The following is a 17,007-nucleotide window of genomic DNA, read 5'->3' as shown; positions in this document are numbered from 1 at the left end:
TACCATATCCACAAGTAATGCATTCAGCTTCGAAATTAATACGTCCCTTTCTGAAACAAGGATACTTCTGGCGTAGCTCATCAGTAAACAGAGTTTTCCTCTTCGGCATTATAATTTATAGCTTTTTTGCTTTATGGTTGTCTATATTTAAAGAATAATAACGAAAAATGAAAGCATGTGCTGAAAACCACCTGTATGCTATAGACCAGTGTTTCTTTTTTTCAGCCCTTAATTTTCCAATGCCTTGCGCTCCCCCTCCCCCACCTACGAAAACCAATTCGTTATTTTTTCCGCATTAAAAAGTGGTGCGGGTCGCATGCGATCAGGGGCAAAGATTTTACAATAGCTTACCTGCTTCCGATTATCGCCAATGCTAAAAAAACACAACACGTGTTTTGAAATTTAAATTTACCGAAAGTTATTGGCATTTTAAACATTTTTTTGCCTTATTTAGCCCTCCGACAAAAATATTACGCTGGCTGCTATTGGTAACATTACTTTTTGGGTACACGTTAATTGCGACAATATTTTATGATCATTGGCTATCTATAACATGAGGATTGCAAATTAACACGGAAATGTTACAACGTAATAAACAATATTAATGAATGGCGTTATGGATTTTATATTTTGTTTACCCTCTCAAAATTTAGTTAGGTTTTGCAAATTACCACTCTTATTGCAGTTGTAATGTAATTCACTTACATCGCTGCGCCAGGAGTCCTTTACCAGCTAGAATGAAACTTGTAAATACTCTATTCACCTGGACAACGCCGGATATTTCGATTTTCTATTTTAGTGTCGGCTCTTTCGTTTTTTGAACAATAATACCAAATTTCGCTTGTAACCCGAAGACTTTCCTCGTGGATAGAAATGAACTGCAGTCAACATTTGTACGCGTTCATTAAGCGATATTGCCATAATCACGCAACAACATTAGTAATCAATCTGATAAAATACATAATACAGGGATAGATTCTAAGCCTAAGACAACTCGTGAGCCACATTCAGCTTTTAATGTCTAGTTCAGGGGTGTCCAACTCAAACATGCCGGCGTGCCAATTTTTATCTTATAACTTCTTTCCGTGCCAAAGTTTCGTAACCGAACCAGTTCTTTTTTAATAAAAGCGCTTTTTTTTACCAAAAATAAGAACGTTTATTTAAACTTGAAAAAAAAAACTGTCTAGTAGAAATGCGCATCACTACATTAAAGTGTCTCTCGGTGAGCTGACTTTTGTTTCTTCACACCAAGTTATATAATATTATGTGAATGCTAGCCTCCACGCAGTATAATGTTACTCATAGTAACCTACTATATCGAAAGTAATTGTTGGTTGTCGTGATTGCCGCGATTGTTTAATATTGTGAACAAACAAAGGTATATTGTGAACAAACAATGGCAATTGGCTGTATAACAAACTTAGTATTTTCTGACAATTGGCTGAATAACAAATTGAGCTTTTTCGGCAATTGGTCAAATAACAATTTAAGTATTTTTTGGGGTTTGGCACGCGTGCCGCTTGTTGGACACCCCTGGTCTAGTTGTATAGTACAGCTTGCCTAACTGTATAGTACAGCTTGCCTAAGTCGTGGCCGATTAGTTGTGTGGCTCTTGTTAACAAAAAAACAATATGTTCAAGGGGGAAATTAAGTTGCTAACAAAGTATGTTCAAGGAAAAAATTAAAGCTTTTGGACGATTACCGGTTAGGTACCGGTACCCCAAAATACAAGTTTAAACAGTAGGCCAGGAGTTCCCAACCGGGGGGAGATTGAACATCAAGGGGTACGAAGATCCTTGGGCCACAGAGCAGCTTTTCGAACAGATTTAACAGTAGCCTACAGTTTTGTTTTGGAATTGTAAATTACATAATGCCATTACGGTCTTTGCATTGAAAAAAAAATCAATTATCTACCAACATTTGTTATTATTTAGTAAGAAACCTCATTGTCTCATAACAATGCGCTATTTTAACTGCACTGTCCGTATTCAAGAGAATGAGAAATGAATATAAATTTACTTGCTGTCAGCAATCAACAACCAATCACAAAGCTAGGAACAAAATGCACGGATAAAGGCATTCAATATACTGCTGCTGTAAATCTGCTACAAACTGTTCACTATTCACCTCTGAAACTAGAGTGTAAAATACAGTATTTGGGGGCACAGAAATCGGTTGTGCCTCCTGAGGTATTGACCGAACAATTTACGAAACAAATATAGACAGGGGTCTAGAATCTAGAATACAAAAAAACTCAAATAATTATGATATCTTAATTTTCCTTGAGTAAAATCGACTATCGTTTGAGCGAATTTTATCAATGAAGTCGCAACAAATATCCCACTAAGACAGGGTTTCTCAACCGTGGTCCTCGCCCCCCCTGGGGGCCACGGAGCTGTCATTGGGGGGCCACGAGCATAAGTCTGTAGCAATGTCTTGGTATTGCAAAACCGTGTCACTATTTTCCATTTTTTTAGTTAAACTTAAACTTGTAGTGTTAAACATTCTTCTTTCTGAGAAGTCTTGCAACAGTCGACCTCAAGCTGGCAACTCTTTGTCTGTTGCCTAATTGCCAAATTGTGTTACGTCACTTACAACCAACATTTGTGTTTTTCTAGATTACTCAGTTTTTCTTTGGAACGTTTAACTAGCATTTTAATTAGTTTGTAAACCGCACCTTAGAATGTTAGCAAAACTAATACAAGCAAGTTGAACATTTTTTTCACAAAACGTCTAACGATACTACCATTTTGGCTCGTAGAGAAAGATTTGTTGTTGTTCCATTGATATGTTTTGCTGTAAAATTAGTTGTGTTAAAGCAAAGCTTAACAGAGCAAGCTTAATAGAACGAAGAATAGTTGAATTGCACATACTTTCAGAGGTTTACTATTGAAAATACGATTTTACACAAAGCTGAAACAAAGTTTTGTTTTATCAAATGTCGAAAATTCGCAAATGGTGCGAGAGTTATACACGTCTCTTTTGGCCCCACAAAAGTTAGACAAGACGGCCATAACTGTGCGCAGTGTCTGCACTGCTCGGTGATGATGTCAAATGCTTCATTAATACCCTCAAAACTTAAAAATCGCCGTGATAAAAAGCTTCCCCGAAGAAAGAATTATGCCGCCACAAATTTTAGTTATTTTTTTTTATAACTGAGGGGGACCACGAGAATTAAAAGCCTTTAGAAGGGGGCCACGGGCGATAAAAGGTTGAGAACCACTGCACTAAGAAGTGACAAAAAAAATAATTGGGTACGAAGAATGCTCTGACCTGACAAAGGGGTACGAGCAGCAAAAAAGGTTGGGAACCTCCTATATTTTATAATAATACATAATGAAATACCCGGCGTTGCCCATGTTAAACAGAGTATTTATATACTAGTTTAATTCTAACTGATACAGGACTAGTCAAGTTGTACCGGCTATGTAAATTATAGCGCAAAACCTGAAATTTGCGGGGTTAAATAAATTAAAACAATTTTTTCATCACTACTTGATATTACGTTATTGTCGGGCAGGTTTAATAAAGAGACGGTAACGCATACGGCCTCCACCGTATATCGCCCTTAAAGGTGCTCTACATGGCGATGCACATTCGGCACCGCACAGTGGCGTAGCCAGTCGAAAAGTTGGGGGGGGAGTTTGATATTTTTTGTTTAGCATTTTGCCATTTTATTAACTGCCGCTAGCAAACCGTTTCGAACAGCAACTGACTGAATGTTAACACAATACTTAAAAAACATTCCAATGGCAAAAACTGACCAAAAGTAGTAAAACTACATTAATGTTTAGCAAACGTAATATTAAATACTCCACGGCAGCCAGTAATTATTTTTAAGATGCTGTCAGAAAGTTAAGTCATAACGTGACGCCATAGAACAATTATTCGTAAACATATACTAGTGGTTTTCTAATGATATCGTGTAAAAATATAGAACTGAAATAGAGTATAATCGCGCGAAGCGCGAAACAATGCGTTTATTGGGTTTAATTATTTGGTTTTTCAATGTGAAATGTGACGCAGCTGATCGGATGAACGTCGAAACGGTGCGCATGCAGTTCCAGGGTGGTACCAAGTTCGTTGACTTGTGACCCCGGACCTGTGGTTTTATGATTTAATCTTTTTTGGTTTTTGGCCTACCAACGAAATACAGATTTTTTGTGTCTGGACATTTAATCCTCAATGTATTTTCTCTCCAATTGCTCAATAACAGTTTAAGAAACACCCACACAATATTATTCGTTTAAACAAGCCTTTCTGTAACTACTGCTCAACCTCTACCGCAGTTCAAATATGCAATTTAAGTTGCATTAAAGAAGGCCAAAAGACGCCGTCGACAAAATTGCGACTATTTGTTTTAAAATGCACTTTAATTTAGATTTACAGGGGAACGTGACGCATTGAGCACAGATAAAAAATGTACATTGATTGATATATTGGCATTTATCAATTTGTGTTGACCCAAAAGTTAAGATTAATATATGCTTTTTAAGGCTTTAGGTTACCGATGTGTTACCTGCAGTACAACGGCCATATTGCAAAGACGATATAAATCGGGAGAAACACATAACATGACATTAACTAAATTAGGTTGACAAAATGTAAATCGGTATATTGGAAAACGGTCGGTATTTCGTTCTTATTTTAAAGACGGAATAATTTCGACCAAAAACGCAAAAAATATATAAATATTAGGCTAAGTTTGTAAAACTTTCGTTAGAAAGAGTGCCACAGTGCATATGGATCCGTCCCTGGAAAAAGTGTTTACGATACAACCAATTGTAGAAACTCACCCTTGTTTTCGCTTAGCTGATTTAAGGAAAATAAGCGCAGGGCCGGATCAAATTGCCCGCGGGCCGTATGTTGCCCAGGTCTGCCTTATAGGGATGCGGCCTGTGTGGAAACTGCATCTAATTGACTGGCGTGGTATGAAAGTTTGCAGTCGATGGTTTAAAACAATATTGTGAAAATTTAACATGCAATCAAAGTGCAATGTTCTGAGTTGTTTCTGTAATGGTAAAAACTCGTGACATTATCGATCCGGAATTACTAACAAACGTAAAACTTCAAGTTGTAGCCTACAAGCAATTGTTTAGATACGGTACGTAGTCTTACGTAAAAAAATCCCTTATTGCTTCCCCGTGACCGGTTTGCGATGAGACTCGCTTGAGATGCACGATTTTCTCTTATAAGAGACACTAATTGTTATCTGTCTGGGCACATGAGTTTCTTTCTATTTTACCCTATCGCCCGACTGCTTGCTTAAGAGAGAGCATTGTACGCGACGCTACTCTGTCTGTTTCTTTAAGACCATATGTCAGAGACCGACCGGCAACCCAACTTTGATATTTATAATAAGAGATTTGTAGGCTGAAATGTGCTATATAACAACAAAGATTGTAGCCTGTACCGTGTTTCAATTAGTATAATGTGTGATACGATAAACTTTGATGAACACCCCCTCATTTGCATTTAACGCCCTCAAATATAAGAAAATACTCACAACACCCCTTGTAACTCTCTAGCGCCGGTGGTACCCCGCCCACGTAGGGAAACACTGGCCTATACACAAACTTTACAACAAGCACCACGAACATTTAACGTATTCCAATTGCGACATGCTAAACCATTTGTCTCATGCATATGATTAGATTTTTTCAGCTTAGTTGAGCAAAACAACAATAACACGTTAACCACTGAATCTGAAATTGTCTAATGATAGTGTCACAAAAAAAATTCAATCACAATAATAAAAGTTAAGCTTCGAAACATCCTTATTACTAGTCTATTAAGGTAAATTCTTTTAACTGGTATTTTGAGTTGTTGCTTGGTGTTATGCCAAGCTTGTGATTTCAACTTCTAAATATTTTGTTAACCTGGTTGATAAAATAGAACCGATCACTACGTTTGTAACTTTTGTAGATTTGTACCTTTCTAAATAAACTAAATCTTGTACAGTAGGTCCTACACAAATATCGCAACACATCAGGGTCATATTCATGGAACCACGAGGCAAAGTCTCAAATATATATTTTTCCACTTTGCTTACAGAAATGCGAACCTTACGTGCCTTTGTATAGTATGTTTTAATTATGGGTGAATGGAATGTAGAATTTTGTGATAGGGTTGAACGAAACTAAAAAAGTTTCAGAAACACCGGCCTATTTGACTTAAATGTTTTACGATATTTGCTGGCTTTGTGAATTCAACTGTCCTAAATTTGTGTTTTGAGCAGTGATTAAAAAACTGTGTGGCGAGGCACAGCAATGTACCTCGAGATATTCTCAAGGGTCATGGAAACTTTTTTCAGTTTTGGAAAATAATCTATTTGATCACAATAGCATTACAGTAGACCTGCAAGTAGCATGCGAAAATTGCATGCTTGTAGTGCATTAATTACTTATAGCATGAAGGGCGATGTTGCTAAGTCACAATATTGTTGTTTCGTTAAACGCGAAAAAAATGTGTGCCGCGAATGTTCATAGCATGCCGCAACTAAAATAGTTTGAGAACCACTAGTTTTGAGGCACCTTTTTATGTCCATTCAAGTTTAATACAGGATCTTGTTGTACAGTGTGGAAATTGCATTATTCGCTTTAAATATAAGGTCGAACCTGGTGCCAAGTAATTACTGTAAAAAACAAATGTAGTGAAGTTGTTTCAGTTTTAGGGCATGTGCCGTTACCGATTTTAAGAAAATAATAACCAAGCTGCCTATACATAAAAAATCCACGGTTTCCTTCTATGTGAATAATATTTACAAGCACGATGGATGAACGAGCACCCAACTGTGATGTGCGTAACACAGGGAAGAAGTAGCAATTAACAACTTTATAGCAGTCTGCAACAAGCGAAAGGTAAGAAGAAGCGGTAAATATCGGCAGCGTCTTGCAATTATATCACACAAAGAAATAAATAAAGTAGGAAAATTGGGAGCACCGCATCGGTTCTACTGCACGAGCCACAATCTTACTTAACTGGAATTAGAAAGCAAAAGTAAAAATCGAAAAATCATCGAAAATAGTGAAAATACACAGTGCGCAAAACATACGGAAATGGGAATGTGTAAATTGGAATTATTTTGAAGAACTCGCAAAGGAATATCATCGGATAAAAAATGTTGTGTACCGTTCATACTACGCGACATAAAACTCATACTATCTCGTGCGAAAACAGATTGAAGAAAATAGGAAGTCTTCGGTAAATATTTTATAGTACCAAGGTAGAGACTGAGTACGCCTTTTAAAAACAATGACACATTTAATTAACACTAATTAATAGTTAAGGGTATCGCGCTTTCATTTTATCACAGTCAACACAAGCAAAAATAATATATCGAAAAATATTTACGCCGATTAAAAATCACTGAAATTCGAAATGACAATAAAATTGAGTGTAGTATTTACAATTTGACTGCATGTTAAAAAAGGTAAGCTAAAAGATTCAAACCACTGAAGAGCTTTGTGGTAAACCAACGTTAGGGAATTTTATCAGTATAAATACTGTGTGAACTATGCAACATTTTTCGATCAAGAATTGGAATAGATCACAAAGCATACGCAATTCAACAAATTACAAATGTGGAGCAACCATTGGCAAAACGGACAGTCCAGGAGTCAATTTCATCCACTTTGGTCCGAACATGATTGTTTTAAGTTTATGTACAACAAACCAAAATGACAACTCTGCATACCTGCAACGATATATGGTAAAATTAACTTTTGAAACGCAACATCCGGAGTACCATAGATTTAGGTATCTATGGATAGAAAAAAATATTAAAGAATTAAATAAAAGTAACTCTATGCAGGCCGGTATAAGGTGCTGTATGATATCACATAAAAATGCAACAGTTCATAAAGTCAAACAGCAGCCACAACATTATAAGTAACGTTCTTGTCTTTTGAGTAATATTACCTGCTCAAGTTAACTAAAACGCTTGCAAATTGGCCGTAGGAAATGCAATACTCTATATTCCAATTATAAAGATGAATGTGGATTGTAACGAACGACAGGTAACAAGTAAAAACAAACGACAATTCGCAATAAACGCACAATGTATTTCAAATTAAAATTCTCCCAGCATGCAATTGCAAGGGCTTCGATAAGTAGGATTATAATTCCATTTTCCTTTAAGAAAAACAAAAGATTTTCCAATTTTCCCAATAGCAAGAAGATTTCTCGACTAACACTTTAGAGCTTCAAATTGGTTAAAACCTTTGTTGAAGTAAAGGAATCCGTCGAACATGATACAAAAATTAGTATAGCTGTTTACACAGAAAATCGGTTTTGATCGCACGTAACAAATCACCGTTGCACGACAGTTTGCGTAGAATTATTTGGACATAAAAACACACACATATAATTGTACCCCGGTAATTTTAACACTTTTTTGACAGCGTACAACGATGTTCGAAACAAGAAACACTACAACATAACACAACTTTTTAACCTTGGGTTTGTCCGTTTTCTAGTTACTAGTAACACCCGACGTGGCACGAGCATGTGGTAACTGTCACGGAATTGTCCGCTCTGACACCAAAATTACAATAAAATAATTATTCGACCCTGTTCTATTGAAATATACAAAGTATCTTAGACTGTTAAAATATTTTTTGGAAACCTCGGTTGTGAAATGCACATACTTTTGGATCTTACATGAAGAAAAGGGTTCTTAGTTGCAAGCTTCGAAAAGCTCGTAAATTTTATAAAATTTAAATGAAAAAGAGTCAAATTTATTCAGCATATCTCCCTTATTAAAAAATATTTATTAAAAGTTAAACACAACTTACGTTTTCGTTATTTTATTTAGTAAGGTCGGCTTTGTTCTTTTGGTCGTTTCAACTGAACTTTAAGACGTTTCATTCCAATTTGGAAACCATTCATGGTTTGAATGGCGGCTTGTGAGCTTATCGCGTTGTCAAAACTAACAAATCCTGAAAATAAAAATTCAAGTAAGTATGCAAAAATTCTCAAACCTACAGTAAAAGAGTGTAAAAAGAATTGTAAACATGCATGATCGCCAAGCCTTTCCTAAATGTACTAAGCTTAATTGTTGCTCGTTTGCCATGTAATTCAGATAATAAGTACATGTGTGGATCTAACATACCGAAACATTTGCTTTGATTTGTTGCCCGGTCGATGAAAACTTTGGCTGAAATCACGTTTCCAAAAGGCTGGAAAACGTTGCGCAAGTCCGGATCGGTAAAATCTTGCGGTAGGTGATATATAAACAAGTTGCAGCCCTCGGGGCCTGTTGTAACAAAGACTTTATAAACCTTCGGTGACCATAAGATATAAGTGCAACTGGGCAGCCAAGTATAGAATTGAATGATGTTACCAAACTTACAGTGGCTAAATACTGAATGTCATTTTCGATAATAATTTATAACTAAAAGCATTTAAACCTAATTAGGATTAATTTCTGTATAGCGTATACAGTACATGCCAAAAAGCGTTGGAACAAAATCTGGAATACTTTTTTAGTTTAAAAGCAATTATGAACTTTATAACACATCAGCCGGGACGAACTTCAAAAAAATAGTCCAGGTTTTGCTGCCAAAAAAAGTACAAAAAATGTTGATCTGATCTTACAGTTGGATGCAAAAACAGGCAATTGTAAGTTTAGGTTGTCAAGTGTTTCAAATGTTATTCTCCTATCTTACTCGACAAATACTGGGGGTGCATTAAATTCACACTGTCAACTTAAGCGTGTGCTTTATTTACCTTCTTTTTGTGGTTGGTGAGGTCCTCCAGCTGTGGCTGATGAAGGACTAGCGGGGAGAACGGGTGTTGCAGCTGGGGCCACAGCAGGGGCATACTGGGGTGCTCCATAAGAAGGGGTCGCTGGCACGTACACAACTGTAAAGTAAGAGCAATTGTTGTTATGATAAAATAGAACACCATTAAAGCTGAAATTTTCGTTCTTGTTTCTTTTTTGCTGAACAAAGTGCAATAAAATAAACACTTTTTAGGCTTTAAGAGACTAGCCAAAACTGTCGATCAAAGTTTTTTGCTCATCTAAAGTTTTTTTGGATCAGACATATTGAGGTTTTGGCGCAGACGTACCTGTGTATGGCTGTGAATGTTGGTAAGCTTGTGATAATTCAACGATTGGTGGAGTCTGAGCTAAAAACAATTAATACAAATTTAAGTACTTATCATATGTTTACCTTGGTTTAAACTAGATTTCATTATCAAAAGTATGGACACAAAACCGTTCTTGTTTTTTAATTACAGGTTTGTACGCCAGTGGCGTACTTTTCTATTTCAATTTAACTATTTTTTTTAACACAAAAGCTTTAAAAACAAAGATGCTGACGTGACCCGAACTGTTGACAAAGACGACAGTGCATTACAGGTACTAACAGCGTTTCACAACACTTACACATGGGGTTAGTGGCATGCCCATTGATATTGACAGGTACGGCGCTTTGTGCTTGAGTACCTGGGTACGCATGGGTGTGGTAAATCGCCTCGGGACTCGACCCCACGACGGATGCCGAAGACGTAGGGTGAACCATGTTGACAGCTGTAAGTTGCGCGACGGGACTTTGTGGGGTGCTTGGGACAGCCTGGATTTGCGGCGCGTGTTGGCTTGTTAAACCTGAATGAAGAACTGCCAAAAAACATCAGGTTAATCACCAGGATTATCTAATACGTTGCGCATTTAAAATTTAGATCGCAGGAACCTGGAAACATTTGCGACCCCAAAACGTTGCTATAATAAAAAGGCGGGAAAAGCAACATGTCTTACTATTCGATTAGCAATAAATATCGTTAATTTAGCTGCTGTACCTGTTTGAGACGGTAAAACAGCAGCTGCTGGAGTGAGGCCATTGATCGCTGGTTGAGGGGCAGCTAAAGTATTCCAGCCCGTTGCTGTTGGAATGACAGTCTACAAATAAAAAGTCATTGTGAGAAACTAATTCTATATGTTCTACTTTTGCATTTTCATTTTTCTGTTAGTGTTGTTTGTTTACAAATTTTAAAAACGGAATTATTTCTGTTTGTTGGTGTGACTTGCTTGTTATTTAGCTGCATTGTTATTTTTATTTAACCACAAGATAATGCTTACTTGTGCATATGGCAAACTGTATGTTCCCACTTGCAATGGCACAGGGTTAACGATGCCGTACGTTTGAGCCATCTGTTGCATGCGTCTGATCGCTCGCTCTTTGTCTGTGTCGGCAAACTTTACCACGAGGCTGGATGACGCGCCCTGTCAAAATACAGTCTTTCTAAGTCATATTACAACAAAAAAATTATGAAATGCCACTGAACAAAATACATTTATCAAAAACATTGATATTTCGAAAAACTTTCATGCAGATGCTCACAGGCATTGTCTGACTTCCATGCAGAGTCTCAATGGCCGCTTTCGCCTCCTGGTTGCTGCTCAACTTTATAAAAGCACAACCCTTACTTTGGCCTTCTGGGGTTCTGTGGATAGCAAGTAACGTTGTTACATATATTGCAATAAATCAGGCGGCACAACTATAAAGTGCAACGACTAAAGAGAAAATATAAAAAAACAGAGTTACGCCGTAAATTTTAAACAAATTAAGTACAATCAATTTTGAAAGAGTATTAAAACAATAACCAAAGTTTAATAAAACCGTGAGGTAAAAAACAGCTAACTCTATATACCAGAATCGAGTAATTTGACACATTTCCAAAACAATCGTATACCTACCGGAGAATAGTGCATTCTTCGATATTGCCAAACGGTTCAAAGAGTACTTGAACATCATCTTCAGTTTGTCTTTTGCCCAACATCCCGATAAATAGTTTACGATCTTCTGTCACACAAACAATAAATGTGAGACGTCTTAAGATAACCTTTCAGAATAAAAAAATGAAAACTCACCGCCTTTGTTGACGGTGTCCGCTGGCTTGACCTGAAGAGGATGATTCATCTGGGACAAGTAAATCAAAGACAATATTAAATAAAATACTGAACAATTTTCTAAACCTTTGTAACCTGACGAATCGCAATACGATCTATCACTTGCTTTTTAAGCTAAAACCGACCAAAGAGAATCAGAAAAACAAACGTCTGCACTGCTAGATTGTCCGTGTAAATATAACAGGGCCGGTTTGCGTGAGGCGTCCGCCTTTATCGATTGCAAGCCGCCAGTCTTCAAATATTCATGAGCGGACGATATTGATCGACATTTCTTAGGGTTGATCAAAAACAAGGGAGAAAAAAATTAAATGGAAAATACAGAAAGCAGCCTAACGAAATGTTCAGAAGGCAGCAAGTAGATTGAAAGTTGCTCTAACAACGCTTCTCTCCTTCTACCATTCATTCATTATTTAAAGCTGCAACGCACTCGCCCACCATCTGCTTTAGAAACGCACGATCCAAAGTGAGGGTACCTATCAATTATGTAGTGTACAAAAATTGGGATCGGTAGTTATTATTTCAAAGACATTAGGAGTATTTTTTGCAAAAATAAAAAATTGGATGACTGAACCAAACTTGCGCTACACTACTTCAAAAACACCAACACGCAAGGCACATTTTAAGAATTATTCGTGAATTGAAAATATCCAATAGTTGTCTAGCATCAGGCAACGGCAAATAACTTTATTAAAAACAATCGTAAGGTGGCGGAAAAGAGCTTAAAATCATGAAATTGTGGGGTCTCAACCTCATGAAACAGAACAATGTGACAATATGCAGGTCGCGAATTGTCTATTTTGTACTGTAATGGTATCTATCTCTATACTACATTTTTTTTTTCACAAAAATGGTAATAAATAATCAAGATAATCGCATGTTTCATATTGGGTGTGACACGATTTCAGATAACTTCAATTTTCTTTCAGCCACACACTAAAAGAGTTAACGAGTATGGACACTCCTGACATATCCTCCGGTTTAATTTAGTATTTTTAAAGTGACATAAATCGCTGAAACCTCCCAAAAATATTTAAAATAAGGCATATATTACACCTTAAAGGAGAGATTTACCGCTGTTAGTGAATTAACTACAAAACTGTTCAAGCCGTTTGTTGTATTGCACCACGGTAAAATAAATAGAACTCTGCTTTAAAAACAGACCGCTACTGCTTTAGCACTATTACCTTAAAAAAGAAAAACACAAAATACGAATTGCAAAATAAAAAACCAGCCCATTTTAGTTAAAATCAGAAACGCTAGATCAAGGGCTTTCGTCAGAAATCGTTAAAATAAACACCAGCAACTAACATACATTTGACAAATATTTTTTGAAAAAATCGACCTAAATTTATTGTTTCTGCCAAATGGGCTTTAGGGAAAATACCAATTGGCATTCAATTTTAGGCGCCCGGCAAACTAATTAATGAAGCGTTTAGCGGACTGCCGGCCTTACCGAAGCACGGGGTTAGATAAGACATGACCTTGAGCAACCAAAATCCAGTATAATGTCAATAGTTTTTAATTATTTTTACGACGTGTGGAATCAAGCATAAAGTTAAAATTTGCTAATTGCAAAAATGGTTAAAGTAAAGTATAAATTGCAATCAAAGTTATTGTTTAGTTAGTTTTATTATAATTACCCCGGGTAGCGTCTTTCTTTCATGGAGTGCATTTTGGGCGTTGAGGGCAGAGGCTTTCTTGACAAATGTGAGAAATGCACAACCTGCAAAACAAAACAAATAGTTAATATGTTAAATAGTACGCCAGTTTCAGTCAACAGATGGTTATCGATCGTCCAACAAACGTTTTCCGACATTTCAGAGGGATGACCTTGGGCTGTTTAAACTGACTTTTCCCTGTCGAAGGTTTTAGCGTCATGCAGATTTAGATAATACAGCATAGATTAGGTTAAATACTAAATAAAACCAAGAATAATTCAATTTGATACCATTTTGAAAATACTTTTGAACTGCATTTATGCGGAACTAATCACATTAGACTGTAAATGGTCGTCCTGCCACTATAGGTTGCCATTGAATGCGTTAATAGCGACGGAGAGGGTAATTGGCCTAGATACTTAATTACTAAACGTAATGCGACAAGTCAAGTAGAAAAAGTTGTTCAGAGGTCCAACATAACTAGTTGGTGGGGTTATTAAATCGTCACACAAAAATAGCGTTTTTGACAAGGCTTCATAAAACGTCCTTCAATAATAAATATACATGTAATCTATTCTAGAACAGCGATGTCTGTGTTAACAAGGTAAATATTAAATATTAATGAGATTCATCACCACAGAGTAAAGATAAAGCCATACAAAGATCCAAGACTCCGTAAGCAATGTGGCACTAAACAAAGGGATCTGTAGTGTACTAGTATAAGTCCTTTTATTTTCTGGTTCCCGGGGGCTTTAAATGCGCGGTAAGCTAATTAGAAGATGCTGACATATGCGAGAAGCCGGTCACCATCTGCACATTTACGTACAAAACAAGAGCGACAGCAGCGAAAACACGTCCTACATCTGGTGTTCGTGTACATGGAAACCCGTGTAGGTCGCGTCACCCTCATTAATCTGTTGTGGAAAGTTGCGCGCTTTATGTTTGCCTGTATCCGGCATTTGTCATTACAAATGAAGGCAGTGGCAATTAACAATCGCCAAAAATGCCAGCAATAGTTGTAATATAATACAACGCCGACAAAACGGCGTGTGCTCTAAACTAGGAAGTTAAATTGTGATGTGCAGCAAAAGTGGAACAGACCGACATTTGGTTGTTTGCAATTCCAGGCCAGTGTGGTGGGTATAGTAATCTCTTGTATTCGATCCATACAAGAGAAAAATCAATAATTCTGTGTGCTGTTAATCGCAGTAGCGTGTACGGAAATTGCGATTTAAAAAGCAGGTCGCTACCCAGGCAAACAGATGTCTATTTCGCAAAAAATCGATGCATAATTATCTTTAACCAATCAAAGAGCATTATTGATTAGTACATTGTCACAAAGAATACAGAGAGGTCCATTAAGCAGTGTTACTGGTCAGGGTTTTACACGCAAATGGTATGGTGACTAATGCCAATTAAGTGCATTAGAAATATAGTAATTATATATCCATTTGCAAACTCTTAATATACACAACATGTAACTTCCACCCTCAATTAAGTTTGCAATTCACTTGCATTAACCTCACTAAATGCCAACTAAAAATATTACCCAAACCTGTTTATATCAAATACAGCATGGTTTACTGCTCACATATTAAGTTTGATTGTGGTACAAACCTTTGTGCATTCCAGTATATTTATCTCTTAAAACTGAAAGTTCATAAATTTCGCCGAAAGAACCAAACAGTTGTTTAAGTTCCTTTTCCTCCCAATTTTTAGGAACTTGCCCAATAAACAACTTTATAGCATCATCTTCTTTATCCACTGACTCTGCAAAAAGCAAAGAGTGAATATAAATAAAAACAAAAAGGCACATTTTGGAACTTTTTTAATCTTTATAATACTGGTAAAAATTCCTTTAAAACAATATATATATATATATATATATATATATATATTACCTTTAAACCTTGGAAGTGAAATGTTACCAAGAGAATTTATGCCACAGTGAGCAGGAAATGTTGAAAGTTGAGTATGGGGTATCGCTAAAAAATAAACAGTCATAAAACAACAGCAGAGCTACTATTTCACCAGAACCAAATATAAATGTAGTTTAAAGCTACCATGATGGCCTGCTAGAGCATCCATTGGTTGGTGATGCATTCCAAATGGTATAGCAGTGTTCATAATTGGTGACACAGTTGGCTGAATAAATTGTGTTCCATGTACGGCCATAGCCATTTTCTAAACAAAAAATGAAACAACAAACCTCATATTACAATCATATTACATGTTATTTTACACCCTGTTGTAGCCATATTAGTAATAAGTCTGTAAGGCCGAGCAAAATATTTAGCATTTCAAAGCTTTAGGAAGTGGTGCTTAATCAAGAAAATTACACACAAAAAGGATGGCCATTCAGCAGCAGGAAACTCCACAAGCGTTCAATGCATTAAAACAACACCAACACCCAACATTTAGATTAAACCAATGTCAAGAATAAGTGTTGTGGAAAACTTGGTTAAAATGTGTAACTAAATATATCTTATTGTGGTACACTATAAAAGACAATTGACAGCCAACAAAAACATTATTATTATAAGAATAAGTAGAATCTAATCTTTTTGCTGTTTTTTTCCTGTACCCCAAAACCAATAGAAACTCATTAAACATATCATGGGGCTATGTTCATTGTAGAACAAGCAAACCTAAACAAAAGCTTTTAATCTACGTTTAGCGTATACAAGCGAATGCTACACTTGACAAATACAAATCAAGCACAACTTACCTTTTACCGCGTCCCTTTTCAAAAATGGTTGTACGTTGAAACGTGGTTTGAACCTTGTAAGATTATTTTGCTTGTATGGTTGTAAACATCCAATAATAAAGAGCTACACAACAATCAAACGGCGCCTTCACGAAAAATGTTACTTCTGGACATTTGCTGCGGAACGTTCCCTTTTATAAGAGCGAACCCTCCGTTTTGCAGCTGGTTATCTAGCTCTGTGACGAACAAAAAAAGGGCACGCGACTGGATACCGCAGTACTGTGCGATTGAATGACCTAAACAGCAGTAACCCGCGATTACCTGCCATGGCAATTGTTTGTGAGCATTATTTGTGTTGCCACAGATTATTATGGACGCGTGGAGTTGAAAACAAAGCAGTCATTTCGTACCCGTGCAGCACACTTAAGTCAGTATAACAAACAATAAAGTCATGTTGCGCGCTATATGGGAACAAGACTAGAAAAAAGAAGTCTTATAAAAAAAAAAAAGCCTACGACTAGAAAATCATAACATTTATCACTAAATTAAAAAATAGCATATTTTCTACTTTTGCTTCAAAGTGATAGTTTCGGTTTCCAAAACGGTAAAAAAAGTAATAACTACAATACTCAAGAAGTGACTACTAATTTGGTATCAATGCCTGTCAAACTGTATATTGATTAAAAAAAACATTAACTACACTAAGGTGGCTCATGATCTTTTAATAAACA

General features: G+C 36.5%; 1 protein-coding gene across 2 annotated transcripts; it reads right to left on the bottom strand.

The window, feature by feature from the left end:
* Positions 1–6,729: 6,729 nt before the first annotated feature.
* Positions 6,730–16,487, bottom strand: LOC146138078 (CUGBP Elav-like family member 3). Of its 2 annotated transcripts, none has more exons than XM_083394761.1 (16): positions 16,298–16,487; positions 15,633–15,753; positions 15,471–15,554; positions 15,187–15,339; positions 13,552–13,634; positions 11,873–11,921; positions 11,699–11,804; positions 11,343–11,445; positions 11,081–11,224; positions 10,801–10,900; positions 10,391–10,621; positions 10,072–10,131; positions 9,730–9,864; positions 9,113–9,256; positions 8,796–8,939; positions 6,730–7,696 (listed from the first exon to the last, which is right to left on the bottom strand). In XM_083394761.1, exons 2-15 carry the CDS (start codon positions 15,748–15,750, stop codon positions 8,812–8,814), a joined length of 1,638 nt encoding a protein of 545 aa, XP_083250887.1. In that variant the 5' UTR covers positions 15,751–15,753; positions 16,298–16,487; the 3' UTR covers positions 6,730–7,696; positions 8,796–8,811. The 2 variants fall into 2 exon arrangements, with proteins under 2 accessions (XP_083250887.1, XP_083250888.1); XM_083394762.1 differs by having other exon boundaries at positions 11,699–11,801.
* Positions 16,488–17,007: the final 520 nt, after the last annotated feature.

Source organism: Ascidiella aspersa, chromosome 7 (assembly GCF_963924565.1).
Source record: "Ascidiella aspersa chromosome 7, kaAscAspe10.2, whole genome shotgun sequence".
NCBI lineage: Eukaryota > Metazoa > Chordata > Ascidiacea > Phlebobranchia > Ascidiidae > Ascidiella > Ascidiella aspersa.
Note: the sequence above shows the minus strand (reverse complement) of the source record. Positions and strands in the feature narration are given on the sequence as shown.